At 43.5% G+C, this 16030-nt stretch overlaps 1 protein-coding gene across 1 annotated transcript in view; it reads left to right on the top strand.

The window, feature by feature from the left end:
- Positions 1-16030, top strand: part of LOC115481399 (histone deacetylase 5-like) — a 189923-nt gene that overhangs the window by 92305 nt on the left and 81588 nt on the right. Inside the window, exon 3 of the mRNA XM_030220486.1 lies at positions 13851-13922. Coding sequence (XP_030076346.1) covers positions 13851-13922 — 72 coding nt within the window. The remainder of the gene's footprint in view (positions 1-13850; positions 13923-16030) is intronic.

A 16030-nucleotide genomic window follows, 5' to 3' on the forward strand; every position in this document is an offset into this window, starting at 1 on the left:
TGCTACTATTTGAGATTCTGTCATGTACTTGTGACCTGAATTGGCCCCTGTTGGAAGCAGGATACTGGACTAGATGGGCCATTGGTCTGACATAGTATGGCAATTCTTATGTAAATCCCACTGCAACTCCTTGTGGTCTTGGGCAAATTGCTTACCTCTCTGTTGCCTCATGTATAGACTCAGAGAATGAGCCTTCCAGGGACAGAAAAATACCTACTCTACCTGAATATATACCATTTCAATAGTGTTCAGGATTGCAGATGGTATATATCAGAAATTAAATAAATTGAAAGCAGCGACTACTCAGTCAGGGATATGCTTAGGCCACATGGGATGGATCATGGCCCATGGATTCAGTGTGTTTTTGCCTTACAGCAGAGTAATAACTGAAGTTCTACCTACTCAAAATCCATTATAAACATAGTTTTCTGACCAAATCTACTTTAGTCTGAATTTAAAGCAAAGCACTTTTTTTTTCATGTTCAGTAACATAACTTTTTTTTGATAAATTTTGCCAGAGCATTAAGCTCATAGAACTCCTAATAAGCACTGTAAAGCAGAACAGACAAATTCTGAATTATAAAGATTTTGACTTGTCCAAATCAATATTACACAAAATAACCACTATCACTCTGTATCAGAGGTTCTCAACCAAGGGACACACCCAGCCAGTCAGGTTTTCAGGATATCCACAATGAATATGCATGAGAGAAATTTTCATATCCTGCCTCCATTGTATGCAAATCTCTCATGCATATTCATTGTGGGTATCCTGAAAACCTAACTGGGGGGTGTGTCCTGAGGACAGGATTGAGAGCCACTGCTCTATATCATGTCTGGATAAAAAGACTGGTAGACCACCACAAATTACTAGGACTAGGGGGCATGCGATGAAGCTACAATGTAGTAAATTTAAAACGAATCGCAGAAAATCTTTCTTTACTCAACATGTAATTAAACTCTGGAATTCGTTGCCAGAGAATGTGGTAAAGGCGATTAGCTTAGCGGAGTTTTAAAAAAGTTTGGCTGGCTTCCTAAAGGAAAAGTCCATAGACCGTTATTAAATGAACTTGGGTTCTGGGATAAGCAGTATAAAATGTTTTGTACTTTTTTGGGATCTTGCCAGGTATTTGTGACCTGGATTGGCCACTGTTGGAAACAGGATGCTGGGCTCGATGGACCTTTGGTCTTTCCCAGTATGGCAATACTTATGTACTTATGCACAAGCATCGTAGAGATTTCTTTCCATTAACAGCCAAAATAATATATGTCCAGTACAACAACCCCTCAAAGATACATAAAAGTGTCATATCACTTTTTTTTTTAAACTTTAAATATTTTTTATTGATTGAGCATAAACCACAAACACTTATGCAAACTGCGCATATTTCTAGAAGCACAACCTGCTCATATCAGCCCTCGCAGGGGCTCTCATCCTCTCTTCTCACCCTAACCCCTCCCCCCTCAACCCCTCCCCTCACAACACTACTAGAAACATTTCCTCATAAACATATCCTTAGTGTCATATCAATTTTATTGTAGGATGAATGAACAAAACGATGATTTGCACACACCACAAAAATATTTATTAGAACAGTAATAAACTAGGGGACCTTTTTATTAAAGGTCGTTATATTGAAGCTTAGCATGAGGGAAAGGCCCATGTTTAAGATGCATCTAGCCCAGTTTCCAATGTGACAAAAATGACGGCATTTTTCATGTTTTGTTTTTTTTCAGGTTGTGCACTAATCTTGGCACCAGCGCGAGTTACCTGAAAAAAAGTTAACGCGGGTGCACTTACTGCCTCTGATTTAGGAGGTGCTATGTGCTCCCACATTAGCTTTGTGTTTGCCAGGTAGTGCACTCTAATGCAAAAATGCTAGCTGTTTAACATTTCATGCCCGTTCTCCACTCATGACACGCCCCCTCCAAAAATATTTAAAGGAAAACAGTTGACATGTAAGTTAGCGTGTACCAATGGGCAAAATACCCCCAAAAATTAACATGTTTTGTGGTAGCCTGTTTCTATGCACTAACTATATATGCCACCTAAAATTTGCGCAGAAACTGAAAAGTATATAACAATGTGCATAACTTAATTGGTTAACTAGCTAATTAGCACTGTTAATTGGATGTTAATCAGTGGCGGGGCCACGGGGGCCTGTGCCCCAAAAAACTGGATCTGTGCCCCTGGTTTGGCTGGCAGAGGCTCCCAACCCCCACCAGCTGGAGCGTTTTTTTTTCCAGCGGTGGTCTCCGGGGCCGCGCATTTCCTGTCCTGCTCTCTTTTTCCCTCACATCTGGCATGCGCGTTTAGTGAAACTGAGCATGTGTGCATGCTCAATTTCATTAAAACGAGCATGCTGGACATGACATAAGGGGAAGAGAGAGAGCAGGGCAGGAAATGCGGCAGCGCCGGAGACCAGTGCTGAAAAATGCACTTCAGCTGGCGGGGGGTTGGGGACCACCACCAGCCAAGGCATGTGAGGTGGTGGCAGTGCTTCAGCTGGCAGGGGTTGGGGATCCCCGCCAGCTAAGGTATGTGTAGTAGCAGCAGCAACAGTAGCAGCAGTGGTGGGTAGGTGCAAGGTAGCGGTGGGGGGGCCTGGCGGAGAAGACAACCAAAATGTGCCCCCTCACTTTGGGCTCTGGACCCCTCCCACCTTGAGGTCTGGCTACGCCCCTGATGTTAACAAGCAATTATCAGCACTAATTGGCATTAATTGAGATTTATGTGCACAACTCGCTAAGTGTATTCTATAACGTGATGTGCCTAAATTTAAGTTGCAAAGTGAAAAGGGGTGGAGCCATGGGCGGGGCATGGACATTTCTAAATTCTATGCGCATTATTATAGAATACACCTGATCTGCACCTAATTTAGGCGCTGGGATTTACATGAAGTAAAATGTGGTCTAAATGGACATGACCATACTTAGTCGTATTGCAAGCCGCTCGGTGTATTCTATATACTGCGTGGAAATTTAAGTTTATTCTATAACATTTAGGCATACTTTAGAGAATAAACCTAGGCGCAATTTTTTTCTGCACAGATTTTTCAGGTGCCATATACAGAATCTAGCCCTAAGTGTGAATTAAGGCAGCTATTGAGTCCGCCTTCATTGATATGGGTCGTCCGATGCCTCAAACACTGAAGGCCCAATTGACCAGGCCTGAGGAGATTTGCAGGGAGCAACGTGCTCTTCGCTCCATTCCTTTGCTAAGCACTACTGGTTGAATGTTCTGGCCAGGGTCCTTTTGGACTTTGGCAGAGCGATCTTTCTTTCGGGGACCTTGTCTTCCCCTGAAGAGGGCAGGGTGGGTTAGATGAGTAATGGGGAGAGCTGGGTGGGTGAGAGACAGGGAGAGATGGATGTCTGATAAGAGAGTGACAAAGCAGTATGATTTTATGGTTTATAGTGGGATAGAAAGCCCAGATCTTTGTTAAGCAAGGATAAAAAGTGTTTGAACATATTAACCTTGGCATCTAAAATTCCAGGGGAAAATTCTTTTACAGTCAAGCAGAAGATAACACTTTTCCTTCAATTTGCCTCCTTGTGTAGGGTTGAAGAATGTTGCAGACAACTTGCCCTTTGAGTCCAGTGATGCTATGATGTCACATGATTGCACACATTTCCAGTTTGTGTAATGGGCTAACGTGATTGTGTCATCTTTGCTTAGCTTGGTCAGCTGTATGAACTTGGTTTGGGCACTGGACTTCTTTGTACTGATTCCCCTTCAGCTTGGCACAGGGCTGTTCCAGTTGTAGTCCACACTTTCTGGTTTGGGCACCAATGTACGGCACAGTTGTGAGATAGTACAGTCTCTCATGGAATTCAGGTCAGCTGCCTGGCCCACAAGGGGATCATGCCTTCTCTTGGTGCTTGTTTGATTTCAACAGCATCAGTTTCTGTTCCCCCAGTAATTAAGCCCTGGTTCTATACTAGAAGTCACATCTCAAGAAAAGATCTTGGAGGTTTTTTTTTTCTTTTTTTGCTGTTCTCCTTTCACTTTCGTCTTGAACTTTTTTTCGCGCTATAGCGAAATTAATGCAAGTTTACACAGGCTGTCTATAAGGTAAGAAGTTTTTCAAACAGCCCTATCGGCAACTTTCTCCCTGGGCGTTTCTCTCTCATTCTATATATATATGTTAAAAACGAGGCACGATATCTGTACTAAGTCAACTAAACCCCGTTTTTTTCCCCTGTAATTATTAAGGAATGCCTTCTCAATCATTAAGAAAGGCACTGTTACCTCCACACTTTATATATTTAAATATCATTCCTTTTCTAGGGGGGCTATGAGTACTTATCGGGTATACATTTTTTCAACTCCTGTTTATTCATTTTGTAGGCACTTACAACTTAAACATTGCACGATTGCCTATCTACAATTTGGTAAGCCCTTTTCAATGATGTTTTTTCTCCATATATATACATATTGCTAATTATAGCAATAACGTTTGTAGCCATCATACATATTGAGATTAGACAAGCCACTCTACTCTATCAGTACCACTATAATTATGCAAAACATATAAATATAATTAGTTCTTACAGCTTTGGATATATATCTGTATGTATATGTATTTATGTGTGGACACATATGTCCATTACTACTTTAAAAACATTTTATTTTAAAAAACTGTTCACAATATATTTTCATATTATTTATATCTCTTATTATATGTCTGCTTTTATTTTGAAAATTGGTTGGCATTATGTTGGCTCATATTTGTTATTATATATATATTTTCTAAGAATTTTTAAACTTACTGGAGCTATCACTATTTTACGGTTGCTGGAACATTACAATTTTACACAGTTCATTGAATCAACACTACTGTTTGTAAAATTAACATTTTATCATTATTATTATTTTTTAATTTCTTATATATTTGAAGTTAACACGATGCTGTCATTATTTATTTTGTATGTTCTATTTTATTGATGTATTTATATGTTTTTATTAATAGACCCCTGAGGCAGGCGCCTTTTTGGCGCCGAAACACGGCCCGTGTCGGGTCTTTGGCTTAATAAAGTACTCCTGTTGTCTCATTCTTGAAGGCCCAGTGTTGCTTTTTTTCTTTTGGTTTCTTTGATTGTATACTGTATTACCCTCTCTGTCTGTACTATATCTATACTAGAAGTCACATCTCAAGAAAAGATCTTGGAGGTTTTTTTTTTCTTTTTTTTGCTGTTCTCCTTTCACTTTCGTCTTGAACTTTATTACATTTGGGAGTGGGGGGGAGGGGGCTGCTTCAGATTCTTTTTGCTGATTTCGGGGAGAGGGTGCTCAGACTTGTTTACCAAGCTCCAGAAGGTCCCGTTTTACTCATGTTGCTGGTCCTTGACAGGCTGCAGGGAGGTCAGCCATGAGGAAAATAAGCTTTCATGGCCTCCTGTCTGTTACAGCTTTCAGAAATAGCTCTTCTGACGTCAACCTAAACCATGGAGGGGGGAGACAGCCCATAAATAACTGTGTTATTAAAAGGCCGAGGCTTCAGATTAACAAACTGGTAAATAATTGTAACCCTTTTAGTCACCAGGAAATTAAAAGCTTGCCAAGCAGGAGGTCTCACTTTCTGATGTCAGTTGGGCTTAAGTAGCTTTGCTGTTATATGCAGCCAGCATCTGCCCCTATGCCCCCCCCCCATGAGCAGGAGCTCAGGGGGGGAGGAGGAGGGGAGTCTATAGGGTCCCTCACTGTACCTGAATCCCAGCCATTTGCACTCACTCTCTCTCAAGCCACTTTTCTTACCTGCTATTCTGCTTTTTCTCTTTAATTTTTTGCTGGAGCTGGAAATCCAGAAGGTTGGCTTTGATGAAATGCTTGCTCGTGGGTGTATAATATCATACGTCCTTTAGGCTCTTAGTTGTAATTGTGATTAAATTTTCTGTTAAGAGCCATTTGTACCTTAGAACACTGTGTGTCCAGGGCTCAGCTTTTCAGTTGTATTTGACATTTTCATCAGCATTCAATGTGACTACTTGGCTATTGTATACATGTAGTATTCCTGAAGGAGTAGCCTAATGGTTGCAGCACTGGACTGAACTAGGGGAGCCCAGCTCAAACCCTACCGCAGCTCCTTGGGCAAGTCAGTTAATCCTCTCTTGCCCTCCATGGACAGAAAACTACCTACTATACCTGATTGTAGACTGCTGCAAAAGCTTTTGGCCTTGCAGGTGGTGGAGGGGCACTTTCGAAAGGGATGTCTAAGTTTTGATGTCCCCATCCAGGGGCAGGGAAACCCGTATTTTCGAAACAAGATGGACGTCCATCTTTTGTTTCGATAATATGATCGGGGATGCCCAAATCCTGAAATTTGGTCGTCCTTAGAGTTGGTCGTCCCCAGACTTGGTCATTTCTGATTTTGGGCGATAATTGAAACCAAGGACGTCCATCTCAGAAACGACCAAATGCAAGCCATTTGGTCGTGGGAGGAGCCAGCATTTCTAGTGCACTGGTCCCCCTGATATGCCAGGAGACCAACCGGGCACCCTAGGGGGCACTGTAGTGGACTTCATAAATTGCTCCCAGGAACATAGCTCCCTTACCTTGTGTGCTGAGCCCCTCCAACCCCCCCCCCCCCACCTCCCCTAAAAAACACTACCCACAACTGTACACCACTACCATAGCCCTTACAGGTGAAGGGGGGCACCTAGATGTGGGTACAGTGGGCTTGTGGTGGGTTTGGAGGGTCGCTGTTTCCTCCACAAATGTAACAGGTGGGGGGGGATGGGCCTGGGTTCATCTGCCTTAAGTGCAGTGCACCCACTAAACCTGTTCCAGGGACCTGCATACTACTGTGATGGGCCTGAGTATGACATCTGAGGCTGACAATCAATATTTTGAAAGATGTTTCTTGAGGGTGGGAGGGGGTTAGTGACCACTGGGGGAGTAAGGGGAGGTCACCCCCGATTCTCTCCGGTGGTCATCTGGTCATTTCGGGCACATTTTTGTGCCTTGGTCATAAGAAAAACACAACCAGGTAAAGTCGTCCCAAGTGTTCGTCAGGGACATCCTTGTTTCTTTCGATTATGGGTCAAGGACGTCCTAGTGTTAGGCACGCCCAAGTCCCGCCTTCGCTACGCCTCCGATACACCCCCTTGAACTTTGGCCGTCCCTGCAATGGAAAGCAGTTGGGGACATCCAAAATTGGCTTTCGATTATACCGATTTGGACGACCCTGTGAAGACACCCATCTTCCGATTTATGTTGAAAGATGGGTGTCCTTCTGTTTCGAAAGTGAGCTCAATAGTAACATAGTAAGTGACGTCAGAAAAAGACCTATACGGTTCATCCAGTCTGCCCAACAAGATAAACTCATATGTGCTACTTTATATGTATACCTGACCTTGATTTGTATCTGCCATTTTCAGGGCACAGACAGTAGAAGTCTGCCCAGCACTAGCCCTGCCTCCCAACCATTAGCCCCGCCTCCTAACCATCGGTGCTGCCACCCAGTCTCTTCTAAGCTGCCTTGCTTGGAATGACTTGTTTACAGTAGGTAGGTGCAGAGGGTGCCAGCCCTGCCTGTTCATGATGTATTGTAAGGCACATTGAGCCTGCAAAGAGGTGGGATAATGTGGAATACAAATGCAACAAATAAATAAATAATGGTGACCAGCTTTAACACTTCGCCTCTTTGTTGCTTTGGAGAGAAATGATGGTGTCAGAGTGCCTATTAGTAGCAAGTTTGTGACTGCCAGCTTAGCCTTGCTTTTTATTGGCTAAAGCCTCCTTTGTGCACCCAGACTGTGCTGGGTAGCTGATATTAGGAAGTATTCTTTCTGTACCTGATGCCAGGAGAACCATCAGTGGCTTGGGTATGAAACAAATATAAGATGTGTTAAAAGCTGGTCCATAGGAGATAGGAATGAGAGGACAAGCATAGAGGATCTGTATTTATTTATTTATTAGGATTTATTTACCGCCTTTTTGAAGGAATTCACTCAAGGCGGTGTACAGTAAGAATAGATCAAACACCAGCAATAGGCAATAAAAATATTCAAAAACAATACAAAGCATGGCATGGTATACTACTTACAATGTCAACACAATACGTAATAGAGCATTATAATTGATAGTGAAGGGTAAAGCAAGGAAGTAACATATTAATAGGTAAGAGAGTAGGAAGAGTTAGAAAGTAAGGTGATTGATTTAAAGAAAGTTGCACATGAGGTCATTATCTCAGCTAGGGTAGGAGTGGATAAACATGTCCTGCTTCAGTATGTGCAGCCCGAGTCACTCCATGTGTGTGAGTGAGAGTAACAATTTAGTTACTTCTTCCATGAAAGGCCTGGTTGAAGAGCCAAGCTTTCACCTGCTTCCTGAAGTAGAGATAGTCTTGTGTTAAGTGGAGCCTTTCAGGCAATGCATTCCAGAGTCTGGGGGCTACTCCGGAGAAGGCTCGCTTGTGGGTATCACATCGTGTAATGTCTTTTGGAGAGGGTGTAGTTAGTGAAAGTCCTTAGTGTCCTTGGTGGTGTGTGGAGGATCATCCTATTTTTCAGGTACTCAGGGACATTTCCTTTCAGGACCTTGAAGATCAGACATAGAGTTTGAAATTTATCCCTGTATTGTACTGGTAGCCAGTGAAGTTTTTGCAAAAATGGTGTGATGTGGTCACATCACTTACAACCTTCTATGAGTCTTGCTGCTACTTTCTGAATCAACTGGAGCTGGTTCAGGCCCTTTGTATTCAGACCATTGTATAGTGCATTGCAGTAATCCAGTCTTGATGTTATCATTGTATGTATAACTGGGATAAGATTACCTTCTGGATGTAAGGAGAGAGGCAGCTTAGCTGTCGCAAATAGTAGAAGCAGCTCTTGAAGGTTGCTTGGATTTAGGGAATCAGAGTAAATATTGAATCTAACTGTATTCCAAGGTTCCTGAGTTCGTACTTCTCAAAAGGGATTTTGATGTCGGGTATGTATCCACTTGTTTTAGAGACCCAGAGAAGCTTGGTTTTACTTGGGTTCAGGCAAAGTGTTGTGTTTAGCCCATTCTTGAATTGATGTTAGACAAGTGATCAGTTTATTCAAGGCTGTAGGTAAGTCAGGTTTAATGGGTATGAGTAGCTGCACATCATCTGCATAGATGTAGAACTGAGTGTCCATTGTCCAAATCAGCTCAGCTAGTGGCTTGAGGTAGATATTGAACAGAATAGGTGACAGTATTGATCCTTGTGGTACCCCGCAGGTGGTAGTGATGTGTTGCTGTCAAACATTATGGATTGTTGTCTGTCTGATAGACAGGATCTGAACCAGGCAAGTACTGTTCCATTGATACCTGTTTTTGTCAGTCGTTCTAGCATGATATTATTATTATTATTATTATTATTATTATTATTTGTTACATTTGTATCCCACATTTTCCCACCTATTTGCAGGCTCAATGTGGCTTACATAGTACCATAAAGGCGTTCGCAAAGTCCGGTAGAGAAACAAATACATGGTGATGTTGTGGTCGATTAAGGTTCAGGCACAATGGGGATCGAAGAGAGGAGAGGTTATATAGTGTCCATTACGAGCTTTGGTTTTGCTGTGTTGCAGAGTGTAGGCATTTATGTTGGGTCAATACGGTATGCCTTTCTGAACAGGTTGGTTTTTACTGATTTCTTGAAGTTTAGATGGTCGTAGGTTGTTTTCACAGCTTTTCGGCAGTGAGTTCCATAGTTGTGTGCTTATATAGGAGAAGCTGGTTGCGTAACCACTACTCACTTGCCTTGTACCCCACCTCTTTAATTCCCTTACCTCTTAATTGTTCTGTCTGTTTACCTGTCTTATTTAGATTGTGAGCTCTTTGAGCAGGCACTGGCTTTTCGTGTATGGTGTACAGCGCTGTGTATGCCTTGTAGCGATATAGAAGTGATAAGTAGCAGTAATTAGTAGTAGTAGGTTGATTTGTATTTGAGTCCTTTGCAGTTTGGGTAGTGGAGGTTTAGGTATGTTTGTGATGATCTGGTTGTGTTTCCGGTTGGTAGATCTATGAGGTCTGTCATGTAGCCTGGGGCTTCGCTGTAGATAATTTTGTGGACCAGGGTGCAGATTTTGAAGGCAATACGTTCTTTGATTGGGAGCCAATGCAGTTTTTCTCGGAGGGGTTTGGCACTTTCGAATCGTGTTTTACCAAATATCAGCCTGGCTGCTGTGTTTTGAGCGGTCTGGAGTTTCTTTGTGAATTGTTCTTTACATCCTGCATAGATTCCGTTGCAATAGTCTGCATGGCTTAGTACCATTGATTGTATTAGGAGGATCATGATTGTATCATGATCCACCCTTAGCAGTGATAAGAAAAAAGTCAGAGATGAATTGTGATATTCACCAGGATTGAAACAGGGTAGAGACTAGAATGGCCTTCTGGTCTTGTTCTTTGATGTATGTTTCTGGGGGATGAGACCAACAAAAGTTAGAAAAGTGACTGGTTCCTAGGCTTAGCTGTGGGGCTCTTCCTTTGCCACCCCTCAGTTGATGGGTTTCCAGACTGAGCAGGCGGCTCCTTCCTCTGTCTCCCTTTCTTACCTCTTCGCAGCACTGTAGAATCTGAGTGCTAAAAGTGGTACTTGCCTTCCTGGACTTTCTCAGGGGTCATGCACTTCTCTCTTGCCTTCTTGCCTGAGAGTAAGTGCAGTATTGGAGATCCATGGACGGGCAAAGTTAGCATGCTGTGTGAACTACCAGTTACACTAGCTGATGAGAGACTGGCACAGCAGTCAGATGGTTGGGAGAGGAGAAGATGGAACTGGACCCCCGGGGGGGGGGGGGAGGGGTCTTCAATGGAAGAAGAGGCATTATAGAGAGCAATTCTAGGAGGTGCCTATTCGGAGCCTATTCCTTAAAGGAAATAGATGCTTGTTTATAAAATAGGCGTGGCTGCTTACACCAGCCGCAGAGCTGGTATAAATTCTGGTGCCTAGAATAGTAAGAAATGCACATAAACTGGAGTATTCTGAAATGTATGTAATTCAAACTTCATGTATATCCACAGTTTTATCTGCTGGTTTATGCTTGCATATAATTACAGTCAGGAATAGCAAACGTGTGAAGAACTGTACAGTTATCGCATAAGATATAAGGTTTTTGGCCAATGATGAACAGAGGATCTGTTTAAGACCCGTTTTAGCTCTGTTTGATGTATTTCAACTAAGAGCTCTGTGAGGCCTTTTTTCCTTAAAAAAGAATATACAGCGATTGTATTGTTGGATATATGTTTTACTATTATATTTTTTTCATTCAGTGGAGGTATATTCTATTTAAGATATTATCTTACAAGATTCCATATCTCCACACCCAATTTCGATTATATTTAGAGTATTCTGAAATGAACCTGTGTAACTGTGAGCTCCAGCCAGAGTCGGTTCACCTTCAGACTATGTAAAATCTTATAGAATAGCATGTAGTTAGAATATTGCATTTATATGCGCATGTGTCAGTATTTGGTCATTTATTCATGTTCTTGGCTTCTAAATGTTGGTGCTGTCTTTATAGAATTACTCCTATAGTGCATGGCATAGCATTGGTTGTATTTAAAGGATCATGCTGCCAGTTTGCATGATAATACAGCTAGCATAGTTGGAGTTAAAAGGGTGTAGATAGGTATATAGACTTGGGAAAGCCACAGCTCATCCCTAGGACTGTGCAATAACAAATGGATTTATCCTTTGGAATCCTGTCGGGTACTTGTGGTCTGGATTGATGGTCTGATCCAGTGTGGCACATCCTATATAATAATTCTCACCTCCAACGTTCGAATGTGCCTGGGACCGTGCCTCCCTCTGAGGTGGTCTGCTAGGCAGCTGATACCAAAGCAAGGGGAGGAGTACCCCCTGCCTGGGCATTAGCTGTCATTGTGCCGCTCCCTGCCACTTCGGAGCAAGTGGCAGGGAGCGGGGCAACGCAGACCCCCCCCTCGCCCACCGAGTTCCACACTCGCCCTCCCTCCGATTACAACAACCCCCCCCCCCCCATGTTACGGCCCACTGGACCCCCCCTTCCGCGACACTGTCGACCCCCCCTTCTCGGCGAAAACCGTCCCCCGCCACCGTCCAGTACCTGTGCTGACAGGGGACCCCAACCTCCATCAGCCGAAGTCTTGTTCTGGCCTTCGCGGCGTTGCTTCATCAATGCTCTTCGGTTCAAGCTCCCCTGCATGCATCTGACGTCAGACGCACACAGAGGAACTTGAACACAAAATCATTGAAGAAGCAACGCCGCGAAGGCCAGCACAGGACTTCGGCTGACGGGGGTTGGGGTCCCCCGTCAGCACAGGTACTGGACGGCGGCGGGGGACGGTTTTCGCCGAGAAGGGGGGTTGACAGGGTCGCGGAAGGGGTGGGGGTGAAAACGGAGGGAGAGCAGAACAGTCTGGAACAGCGAGGGAGGGTGGGGGATGGCCTTGCTAGCGCCCGTTTCCTTCTCGTTTGAAACGGGCATTTTGTACTAGTCTGTATATAACAGGGGTGGGCAACCGTGATCCTCGAAAGCCACCACCCAGTTGGTTTTCAAGATTTCCACAATGAATATGCATGAGATCTGTTTGCATGTAATGGAAGCAGTACATGCAAATCAATCTCATGTATATTAGTACATAAGTACATAAGTAGTGCCATACTGGGAAAGACCAAAGGTCCATCTAGCCCAGCATCCTGTCACCGACAGTGGCCAATCCAGGTCAAGGGCTGGATGTGGGCCATGTTAAGATTTGGGGCAGCCAGGGGGTATATGATTTCTCTCTGAGAGTTTATGGACCTTCGCTTGCCTGACATTCTGTTGATGCTGCTGCAGACATGGACAGTCTCCCTCATTCTCTCCCCCTCCTTTCTTCTCCATTTACACCAAAGCCCCTCTGAATAAAAGATGTATTCCTTCCAGCGCAAAAACGGCTCTGATAGGCCCACTGTGTAAGCTTTGAAGGCTTCTTATTCCCTGAGCATGCTCGATCTATTTATAGGTAGTCCCTCCCTCCAGTGCTATTTCAGTCCACCTCAGGCAGCCGCAGCTTGGCTGTGTGCAAGGAAGGAGCCAGTCGAGCCCAGTGCCAGAGCTTCAGATACAGAAGGCAGCCGCTGATGCGTCTTCTGTTCAGAAGCACTTGCCTTGCATCTCCCCCCCCCCCCCCCCCCACCCTTTGAAATCGTACCAAGCTCTCTATTTATTTATTTTTAGACCTTGCACCCAATACCTGTGCTGTGTGAGAGGCTTCTATTTTCCCAACCTCGATTAGTTTTGTTCGAAATACTGGCAGTGTGGAGGTGATGCTGTAGTTTGCTTCTGACTAAACCAGGGATTGATCGCCCAGTACAGCCAGGACAGATGATCCACCATAGCGATTGTTCCTGCTTCTGAAGAGACTGTAAACCTTTCACCTGTTTTTGTGTTGTTAGCTTGTAGATTTTTTCCCTGGGATTCTCCATCAGTCTGCAATTATATGCCAAAGCCTTACTGAAGCTACTTCATCTTAACTCCCACCAGGAATTTCAGAGTCGGCCTCCGGGAGCTGTGGTTGCTGCTTCTGTTTGTATTTGGTTGTTGGTTATGTTAACCAAATCCCTCTAAAAATAATGCAAGCATTATTTGAGCCATCCTGTGACTCCCCCCCACCCCTCCCTCTTTGCTTTCACTTTTTGAAACTGAAATGAAGTGAAGTGAATGTCAAAAGTTTAAAGACTGAGTGAATGTCTTGAGGGCTCCAGGCTGGGGTGCCTTGTGGATTATAAGGAAAAAGAGGACCTCCTTTTCTTGCTCTGGAGTTTGGGTCCGTCTGGGCATGTTGTTGATGCAAAAAGCGCTGGGACTGCCCAAAATGTTGCAGACCATTTATGAGACTGAATCATGTTTCTCCTCAGATGGGGTGTCGGGACGGGAGCAGCCTCTGGAAATGTTGTCACGGACACAAATCCATGCCATCCCCATGGCAGGTAAGACGCTAGTTTCCTCTCTAAAACTTGTGTTGCTTATAGAATTTCCTCTGACAGCTGCTACATGTAGGTTTCTTTCTTTCTTTTCATTTTTTTTGAGTGCTGCCATGATACAGGAGTGCTTTTGTATGTTACAGTAGCTGTAGAAATAAATAGTACCTGTTTGCCTTGCTCCGTGTCCCGTGTTGTGCATCTTTGAAGATGGTTGACTTGTGATTTCTCTGGTGAAACCTGTTTTGTTGTGGCTGATGATGGTATTTTTGTTGTTGTTGCTACTACTATTATTATTCTTATGCATGCATCACCCTGAAACGTGGAGTGAAGGAGTAGCCTAGTGGTTAGAAGCAGGCTGAAAAGTAGGGAAGCCAGGGTTCAAATCCTGCCTCTTCCACTGATGTTTCTTGTGACCTCAAGCAAAGCACGTCAACCTCCAGATACAATTTAGATTGTGAAATAACTCATGTACTTGCTTGCAAAGTCACTTTGAGCTCTGTTGGAAAAAGCTAGTAATGAAATCTGAAACCCAAATTCAAATATTTGCAATTCAGTTTTTATGTGTTTATAACCTAACAGTGTGATTTGCTATTTAAAAGTGGGCAGAATTCAGGTCAACTGGTTAATGATGTAGCTTAATTAACCATAGTTATCTCGCCTTTGAAACTGAAAAGCTATTGAATGCTTAAAAAAAAAAAATTCCAGGATTGCAGTTTTGTGTGCTAAAGTAAATAAAGACAGTGCTTGGGATACTTCACCTCTGCCTGTCTTATCTTAAGCATGAAGGTGCAGAGCCAATCAGTTTGTCTCATAGCCACAGAGGAACAGGAAACTGCAAGTAAACAGATTTCCTTTTCGCTACTTTGATTGCTGTACAACCTCGCTGGGCAGGACCTTCGAGGTGCTGCTGATCTGCCCTGTTTTCGGTAGAGCTGAGGAACCATGAAGATTCTGGGGTTGAGTCTGGGCTGTCCACTGTTTTTGTGAGTTCCCAGCCGTGTCCTGCACCCTAATGAGGTTTTCGGCCCCCTAAACTTCAGTGCGTTCTGGTCATTGTTTTTCTGATTCCAGCTGTTCTCAGCTCTTCTACCATTATTATGTGAAAGGCAGTGACTTGGCTATTGGCGTGGGCGGTCATCAACACCCTGATACGTGCTGGGCAGCTTAATTTAAGTGGTGGCGTTGCCTTGAGGTACATCGTTCAACCCTGCTTCCCAGATTTGTTATGCTTCTATTCAGATCCTAATGCTCCCTCTCATCACACAACGCTTCTTCATAGCAAAGTCTAATATTGACATGGCAGCTGGCTGGTCTGATTATAGCAGAACAGATAAAAGTCCTGGAAGCACTGGTCTTGCTTCCCTGTCGGGGTGGAGAGCATGATAAACATCCCGGAATTGTGGGGTGGTGGTTCGTTAAAAGCATGTATGTCAGTTGGACCCACTCGCTGCCTACTTAATTAAAATATGCTGCTTTCAGATTAATGTAGACTTTGGCTAGGTGTGAATGCATTTGGTTATTTCTCGTATATTTTTAGCACACATCTTACAGACATACATGTATTTTATATGTATACGGTGTACAGTCTTTGCTTCTTATAAAACTAAGCATGTTTTTTCCTCTAAAACTCTGCCTTCTGTTTATATATTTGGGGGGAGGTTAAATTGGGGTGAACCACCAATGTGTAAGATTCTTGCTTACCTTGTGCCTTGTACCTTAAATATGTCTATAGAAGGCTTAATTGTTGTTCTGTTTAGGTTCTCCTCTGCCAGGCAGCTTGCAGGGAAGAGGGAGTGAACTAGGGCAGGGAACTATCTCTATTTCCTAATCCAGCCCCTATTCTGTTGTTCCTGCCTGTGGTTTTGTTTACCCCTTCTTCCAGCTCCACAGTGCCATTTCTTTTTTATGTACAAATTAAGCTCTGTGCCTATGTTGTGTCTCACCCTATCCAGCCTTGATTGGATACATAAGGAAGATCATCAAATCTTCACGATACCTGTGTGTATGTGTCCCACTTTTATAGTTTTGATACACTATTTATTTATATACTGCCTTGACCTAAGCGGTTTACAATTTCTTACAGGTACTGACACTGTCCCTAATGGGCTCACAGT

This window comes from Microcaecilia unicolor, chromosome 12 (genome assembly GCF_901765095.1).
Source record: "Microcaecilia unicolor chromosome 12, aMicUni1.1, whole genome shotgun sequence".
Taxonomy (NCBI): domain Eukaryota; kingdom Metazoa; phylum Chordata; class Amphibia; order Gymnophiona; family Siphonopidae; genus Microcaecilia; species Microcaecilia unicolor.